This window comes from Nerophis ophidion, linkage group LG12, assembly GCF_033978795.1.
Source record: "Nerophis ophidion isolate RoL-2023_Sa linkage group LG12, RoL_Noph_v1.0, whole genome shotgun sequence".
Lineage (NCBI taxonomy): Eukaryota > Metazoa > Chordata > Actinopteri > Syngnathiformes > Syngnathidae > Nerophis > Nerophis ophidion.
Genome location: NC_084622.1, coordinates 60,878,898 through 60,887,988, shown reverse-complemented (window position 1 = coordinate 60,887,988; position 9,091 = coordinate 60,878,898). Strand labels below are relative to the sequence as shown.

The window sequence follows — 9,091 nt, the reverse complement described above, 5'->3', positions numbered from 1 at the left end:
ACACGATCCTACAGGCAGGATTGAATTAAGATGGAAACCTTAACCACCTACTTTAGGTATTACGTAAACAGAGACACACTCTTTTGCTACCATAAGGCATCTGAGGTCTTCCTGCAGAGACTGATGGCCCTCTATGTGTCGTCCCATTACAAGGTGGGACCCTCAACTTGTTACTGCATCAATCACAATTGTTATCACGGGTCTTGCTGACTCCACCCTTTCCCTTCCTGCAGAATTCCCCCAACGACCTGCAGATGTTATCTGACGCTCCGGCCCATCATCTCTTCTGTCTTCTGCCGCCTGTTCCTCCCACGCAGAATTCTCTGCCTGAGGTCCTTGCTGTGGTGCAGGTAACACAAACACAACCATCACACAGACTCCAGCTGGGTTCGCGCCGACTGTACCTTGATTTATTATTACTCTGGGAACGCGCAGGTGTGTCTCGAGGGAGAAATATCCCGACAGTCCATCCTTAACAGTCTCTCCAGAGGGAAGAGAGCATCGGGCGATCTCATTCCATGGACTGTGTCAGAACAGGTGCACATAGATAGGATGACAAAGCTGTGTTTTTGCAGATTGCTCATGAATCTTGTCTTCTACAGTTCCAAGATCCTGATTTCGGTGGCCTGTCTGGAGGCAGGGTGGTGCGGATCGCTGTGAACCCCGAATATCAAAGGGTAAGAACATGCAGTCAAACCATCTAGGCCCTTTTCGCTTCCCAATACACACAAAGATTGTTTGAATCTTAGATGTTCTAACTGTTACAGACCACTAGGGATGATGTTCGAACCCGCTTCTCCCGAATGAACGATAAGAAAAGAACCGATTCAATGGATTCGAATCCCTTTTCGAGAACCGGTTTCCACTGCTGGACTCTAGAAAGAGGTTCCACAGCCTCCGTAGCAGAACCTCTAGTTTCTGTAACGGCTTCTTCCCTCAGGCCGTAAGACTTGAACGCATCATCATAATCCCTTCAATTCCCCCCAAAATGGATTAACTGGCTGGAATATAAGACAATATAACATACATCCATAAACGTGGATGCATATGCAAAAGTGCAATATATTTATCTGTACAGTAATCTATTTATTTATATCTTCACCTCATTGTTTTTTTTTTATGTCTTTGTTGGCATTTTCTTTATTTAGCGTCCTCTCTCACCTGAAACCTTCACCTTATAACGGCCGCTTTTCCTCCATATAAACAGCGTGCCGGCCCAGTCACATAACACCTATGGCTTTTGGAACTCAGCCCGATTGCCTGTATGTGTGTACACATCTTAAGCAAGGTGTCACCCACTAGAGAATGAAGAGTGCTTGAAACTCCGCATGTCAACATCTCCGGCCGGTGCCACACCAACAAAATGCCCAAGCAACCGTTTTCACATCAACACCGTATGAAAAAAATAGTCAACAACTAGTGGTGTAACTGTACACAAAAATTTCGGTTCGGTACGTACCTCGGTTTAGAGGTCACGGTTCGGTTCATTTTTGGTACAGTAAGAAAACAACAGAATATACATTTTTTGGTTATTTATCTACCAAATTTGTAAACAAAGGCTTTATCCTTTAAACATTTGGAACACTATAATAATTCTGCCCACGTTAATCCACATTAAACTGCCTGAAGTTGTTGCTTAGATTAAATTAAATGACAAAACCTTTCTTTTACATATAAAAAGTGCAACATTAAACAGTTTCAAGTCAACTCATCATGCTTAATTTATTACAGCATTTGGGAAGCCTTGATTTTTATTATGTAAATGTTATTTATATTTTTATCAACATGTGATAGCAGGGACTCTGCCATTCAAAACTAGGCTGCTACATTACTAATGGTTAATGTAACTATAGCTAAAAAATAGTACAATAGCAATAGGAGAGACTATTCATCCCTGAACACCATGGAGTTCATATTAGTTCATGTGAAATAACAGACAGACAGGGGTTTGCTGCCCCCAACACACGCACACACACACACACACACACACACACACACACAGCAAAATGAGCTAACGTTACGCTAAAAGCTAATTAGCCTTCACCTCAAGCCAGGACTGCGAGTGAGCTGAGCTGCAGTTTAAGTTTTCTAGAAGTTCAACGGATGCTAGTAGTAGTCGTGACTTGGAAGTGTTTAGTATAATTTGGGGAGAGTACGCTGTCCGCTACTAAACATCTATCCGCATTGACTACATCGCTCTGAATACGCACTGCTGATTGGCTTTGTATGTAACCAATCAGATGGTTGTGTGGGTGGGACAATGCTGGGTGCTCAGACCAGAGGCAGAAAACAGAGCAGTTTGTTAAGACTTTAGCTTACAAACTCGTTTGATACACCTCCGAACCGGACTGAAACCCCCGTACCGAAACGGTTCAATACAAATACATGTACCGTTACACCCCTATCAACAACAAAAGGAGATAACGTCCGCAGGAACCTACCACATAGTGAAGGACATGACACTATTTGATTTCCTATTATGCAGCTCATTTTTATTTGACACTTATTGAAATATCTTGTGTGACATCATGCACAAAAGTGCACTTTATTTGTTTTAAACTATTGTAGTGGCGTTCTGTACAAAAAGTGCACTTTAATTGAGTGTTGTTTTGATATGTCATCTTAGTGACATCATGCACAAAAGTGCACTTTATTTGTTTTAAACTATTGTAGTGGCGTTCTGTACAAAAAGTGCACTTTAATTTAGTGTTGTTTTGCTATGTCATCTTAGTGACATCATGCACAAAAGTGCACTTTATTTGTTTTAAACTATTGTAGTGGCGTTTTGTACAAAAAGTGCACTTTAATTTAGTGTTGTTTTGATATGTCATCTTAGTGACATCATGCACAAAAGTGCACTTTATTTGTTTTAAACTATTGTAGTGGCGTTCTGTACAAAAAGTGCACTTTAATTTAGTGTTGTTTTGATATGTCATCTTAGTGACATCATGCACAAAAGTGCACTCATAGCTTGTTTTAAAATGTCTCTGACAATCTTGCACTTTCTGTTTTGGAAATGACATGAATGTTTGTGCCACTGCTTAATAACTGTTTAATAAATACACTTTTAGTTGTGATTTCCCTCTCTGCATGAAAGTTTAAAAGTAGCATATATGAATGCAGTATGAAGAAGAATGTTTGAATGTAGACACATAGAATCATCATACTGCTGTCATTATATGCATCAAGTGTTCATTCAAGGCTAAGGCAAAATATGGAGATATATATGCTGTATCGTGGCATGGCCTAAACATATTTAGATATTAATAAAAGGCCATATCGCCCAGCCCTACACCTGAATGATAAAGTAGAACAAAGCAGGCCTTCTCTCAGGTCCAACATCAGAGACCTCTGACCTCTCTCCCCCAGATGGGCTATGGTTCGCGAGCGCTCCAGCTGCTGCAGATGTACTACGAGGGCAAGTTTCCCACTCTTGATGAGAACGACACCAAGAACAACGAAATTACCTCAGTCAGCAGTGAGGTACTCCAAACAAATGCACGACAGTACAGTTTTTTTTATACCGACATAGTTATTTTCTGGTTTTGTGGCCCTGATGGCTTCATCTGGCCAGAATCTTCAGCTCTCACTGGATCGGTTCGCAGCCGAGTGTGAATGGGATGAGAATCAGCACCTCCAAGTCAGAGTCCATGGTTCTTGCCCGGAAAAGGGTGGAGTGCCATCTCCGGGTTGGGGAGGAGACCCTGCCCCAAGTGGAGGAGTTCAAGTACCTGGGAGTCTTTTTCACGAGTGAGGGAAGAGTGGATGGTGTGATCGACAGGCGGATCGGTGCGGCGTCTTCAGTAATGCGGACGTTGTATCCATCCGTTGTGGTGAAGAAGGAGCTGAGCCGGAAGGCAAAGCTCTCAATTTACCGGTCGAACTGTGTTCCCATCCTCACCTATGATCATGAGCTTTGGGTCTCGACCGAAAGGACAAACTCACAGGTACAAGCGGCCCAAATGAGTTTCCTTCGCCGGGTGGCGGGGCACGTCCGACCGGTAGGAGGCCACGGGGAAGACCAAGGACACGTTGGGAAGACTATGTCTCCCGGCTGGCCTGGGAACGCCTTGGATCCCCCGGGAAGAGCTGGACGAACTGACTTGGGCGAGGGAAGTCTGGGCTTCCCCGCTTAGGCTGCTGCCCCCGCGACCCGACCTCGGATAAGCGGAAGAAGATGAATGATGAGAACATAGTAATTGGATTTAATTAGTTTCTTATTGCTTCAGTTTTCTTGCTATTCGTTTTTTGTTAAACCATTTAGAACGGATAACTAACAAAAAGGGAGGTTGGATAATAATAAGAATAATAATTAATTACATTTGTAATGCACTTTACATTTGTTAAAATCTCAAAGTGCTACAAAGTATAAAAAGAAAGGTAAAAAAAAATTAAAGTTAGAATATATAATAGAAAAGTCAAATAGAAATAACATGAAAAACACTAAATAAAACTTAAAAACATAGAACAAATAGAAATAAAAACATGAAAGCACTGGATAAAACAGATAGGCAAGCAATGCTTATAAAAACAATAATAAATAATGAATTACATTTGTAACGCACTTTACATTTGTTAAAATCTCAAAGTGCTACAAAGTATAAAAATGAAAAAAATAAAGGGGATAAGTTGATTGGCAACACTAAATGGTCCCTAGTGTGTGAATGTTGTCTGTCTATCTGTGTTGGCCCTGTGATGAGGTGGCGACTTGTCCAGTGTGTACGCCGCCTTCCTCCCGAATGCAGCTGAGATAGGCTCCAGCGTCCCCAAAAGGGACAAGCGGTAGAACATGGATGGATGAAAATAAAAATAGAAAGTTAGAATAAAAAATGAAAATAGAAATGAAATCATGACACACACTAGATACACACTAGATAAAACACAAACATGGATAAAAATAGAAATAAAGCATGAAATCACTTGATAAAACAGGCAAGCAGTGTATTTAAAAACAAGAAGGCAGAAAAATTAGATAAAATCTGTGCTAAAAAGGTGGGTTTTTAGTCCCTTCTTACAATGGTCGACTGTGGTGCTCGAAGATGGTCGGTGAGAGCGTTCCAGGGTTCAGGTGCGGTCCAGCAGAAAGCCCGGCGAGTTTGTCCTGAATTGTCTACAAGATTGGACTGTAATTCATGTCTCACTGTAAGAGGAGACACTGACCATGTTGTCTTTGAAACGGCAGGCAGTCACGCTCCTGGAGGAGGTGGTTACTCCACGTAAGGAACTCCCGCCTCTCTTGCTGAAGCTGAGTGAGAGACCAGCTGAGCGACTGGACTATTTAGGAGTCTCCTACGGCCTCACCACACATCTGCTCAAGTGAGTCCGTGTCAGCGTGGAGGAAGGCATGTCTTCTTCTGTGTTTTCTTATGCCGTTTTTGTCTTTTGCAATCTGACAGGTTCTGGAAGAAAGCAGGTTATACTCCAGTCTACTTAAGACAAACACCTGTAAGTTATCTATTTTTTTTCTCTTTCTACTTCTTAAGTCAACAAGATATGTTCCAAAATGCACACTTCACCCACTCTGCTCTTTAAAGCATTTTCCACCACACCAGTTGAGTTTTAAGCAAATCACCCATCAGCTGTCATGTGCATTATGTCCAATCTGACACTTGAAAAGACAACCACAGTCGACTAATGACCTTCAAGTCATTAGTCGTGTTCTCTTTCGGGGCGTTCCAGTTCGATGTTTACCCCCGAAACAATACCGATATTGGAGCCATGAGTGTTGGCCGAGCTCAATAGAAATCCGATACGCACTGCAAACAGTCAGTGTTCAAAAACAAGAAAAAAAATACAAAAATGAGGGGTATTTTACTTGAACTAAGCAAAATGATCTGCCAATAGAACAAGAACATTTGGCTTGTCAAGACTTTCCGAAACAAGTACAATTAGCTCAGCTCAATGAACCCAAAAATACCTTTTCAAAATAAGTATACTCACACTAATAACAAGTGCACTTTTCTTGGTAGAAAAAACAAATATGAGACCTTTTTGGTTTGTTGAAAAATGTTCTTAAATGTTCTGAAATGCTAGTGCCATTACCTTGACATAACATACATTTCTTGACAACTGCAAACTTATACTAAAACTAGTGTCTTTTTCTTAATGGAAAAGCAACCAGGCAACCACCTGTTACTCTTGGGGTCTCCTTGCCACTCAGGCTAATCATATGCTCTAAACATGCATTTTCCCGTCCATAACATGACATCATCGTGCCAAGTGCGGCCTCGTTCAGTCAATTAGTGCGCAAGGAATATTATTTACAGTCCGGCCCCCGGCCAAATTTTTATTAAATTGTAATTTTGAAGAATTTATCTGAATGTGCATGAACTATTTTTGTTCAAAATTGTTTGAAATGTTAAATATTGAAATATTAACTGTCAGTTAGCTGTACTGTGGCAACTGTACTACAATATGAGTGTGTACTTTCTATTGTTTCATTGAAAATAAAACAACAAAGTCCATTTGGCTGTCATCTGTTTTAATTATTAGAGACATTTGTGTCAAAAGTCATGATTTTTTATTTCATGCTTGAAATAAGAAATTTTTACTTTAAGAAGCAGTTTAATACTTCTGTTGATGACCCAGCTTTGCAACACTTGATATTCTAATTTCAAGCATGTTTTACTCAATATAGCTCATCACATCTCAGCAACAAGCTGTAATATCTTACTGACATCATTTAAGACTGAAACAAGTAAAACACTTAACATAAAATCTGCTTAGTGAGAAGAATTATCTTATCAGACAGAAAATAAGCAAATATCAGCCTTATTTGAGATATTTCATCCAACTTAGATCTCAATTTTTGCAGTGCGATATCAGCAAAGATTGTTGTTTAATAATGTATTATTTTGTGGTGTGGAATGTTACAAAGGGTTTGATCAAGTGAAATTACTCAAACAATGGTGTGTATGAACAACACTTATCTCAAGCACAAGCTTTTATTATTTTGTAGTATTGGATGTTAGAAAAGGTCTACTCAAGTGAAATTACTCATAAAAAACACTAACCTTATGGCTTAAAAGTACATCTATTAAAGGTTGGATCAAGTAATATTAGTGGAAGAGAGAACAATGGTTGGTATGAAAAACTCTATAAACTTATGAAAGATTTATGCTCTTGAAGTGGTGTGTTTAATTTGTGTTTTGGAAACACCTCGTGGTCTCAATAATTCATTAAATCAAGGGCATGAAGCAGAAAGTTGAAGTAGGGCTGGGCGATACGGCCTTTTATTAATTTCTCCATATTTTTAGTCTATGTCGCGATACAGCATATATATCTCCATATTTTGCCTTGAATGAACACTTGATGCATATAATGACAGCAGTATGATGATTCTATGTGTCTACATTCAAACATTCTTCTTCATACTGCATTCATATATGCTACTTTTAAACTTTCATGCAGAGAGGGAAATCACAACTAAAAGTGTATTTATGAAACAGTTATTAAGCAGTGGCACAAACATTCATGTCATTTCCAAAACAGAAAGTGCAAGATTGTCAGAGACATTTTAAAACAAATAAAGTGCACTTTTGTGCATGATGTCACTAAGATGACATATCAAAACAACACTAAATTAAAGTGCACTTTTTGTACAGAACGCCACTACAATAGTTTAAAACAAATAAAGTGCACTTTTGTGCATGATGTCACTAAGATGACATATCAAAACAACACTCAATTAAAGTGCACTTTTTGTACAGGACACCACTAAAATAGTTTAAAACAAATAAAGTGCACTTTTGTGCATGATGTCACTAAGATGACATATCAAAACAACACTCAATTAAAGTGCACGTTTTGTACAGGACACCGCTACAATAGTTTAAAACAAATAAAGTGCACTTTTGTGCATGATGTCACTAAGATGACATATCAAAACAACACTCAATTAAAGTGCACTTTTTGTACAGAACGCCACTACAATAGTTTAAAACAAATAAAGTGCACTTTTGTGCATGATGTCACTAAGATGACATATCAAAACAACACTAAATTAAAGTGCACTTTTTGTACAGGACACCACTAAAATAGTTTAAAACAAATAAAGTGCACTTTTGTGCATGATGTCACTAAGATGACATATCAAAACAACACTCAATTAAAGTGCACTTTTTGTACAGAACGCCACTACAATAGTTTAAAACAAATAAAGTGCACTTTTGTGCATGATGTCACTAAGATGACATATCAAAACAACACTAAATTAAAGTGCACTTTTTGTACAGAACGCCACTACAATAGTTTAAAACAAATAAAGTGCACTTTTGTGCATGATGTCACTAAGATGACATATCAAAACAACACTCAATTAAAGTGCACTTTTTGTACAGGACACCACTACAATAGTTTAAAACAAATAAAGTGCACTTTTGTGCATGATGTCACTAAGATGACATATCAAAACAACACTCAATTAAAGTGCACTTTTTGTACAGAACGCCACTACAATAGTTTAAAACAAATAAAGTGCACTTTTGTGCATGATGTCACTAAGATGACATATCAAAACAACACTCAATTAAAGTGCACTTTTTGTACAGGACACCACTACAATAGTTTAAAACAAATAAAGTGCACTTTTGTGCATGATGTCACTAAGATGACATATCAAAACAACACTCAATTAAAGTGCACTTTTTGTACAGAACGCCACTACAATAGTTTAAAACAAATAAAGTGCACTTTTGTGCATGATGTCACTAAGATGACATATCAAAACAACACTCAATTAAAGTGCACTTTTTGTACAGGACACCACTACAATAGTTTAAAACAAATAAAGTGCACTTTTGTGCATGATGTCACTAAGATGACATATCAAAACAACACTCAATTAAAGTGCACTTTTTGTACAGAACGCCACTACAATAGTTTAAAACAAATAAAGTGCACCTTTGTGCATGATGTCACACAAGATATTTCAATAAATGTAAAATAAAAATGAGCTGCATAATAGGAAATCAAATAGTGTATGTCCTTCACTATCTGGTAGGTTCCTGCGGACGTTATCTCTTTATGACGTTCACTAATTTTTTCATACGGTGTTGATGTGGAAATGGTTGGTTGGGCATTTTGTTGGTGT

The 9,091-nt window shown here is 38.6% G+C and overlaps 1 protein-coding gene across 1 annotated transcript in view; it reads left to right on the top strand.

The window, feature by feature from the left end:
• The window catches only part of LOC133563647 (RNA cytidine acetyltransferase-like), a 51,555-nt gene extending 46,008 nt beyond the window's left edge, over positions 1-5,547 (top strand). The window contains exons 15-21 of the mRNA XM_061917905.1: positions 57-153; positions 234-350; positions 436-537; positions 603-677; positions 3,370-3,483; positions 5,183-5,316; positions 5,397-5,547. Coding sequence (XP_061773889.1) covers positions 57-153; positions 234-350; positions 436-537; positions 603-677; positions 3,370-3,483; positions 5,183-5,316; positions 5,397-5,532 — 775 coding nt within the window. The 3' untranslated portion in view covers positions 5,533-5,547. The remainder of the gene's footprint in view (positions 1-56; positions 154-233; positions 351-435; positions 538-602; positions 678-3,369; positions 3,484-5,182; positions 5,317-5,396) is intronic.
• Positions 5,548-9,091: the final 3,544 nt, after the last annotated feature.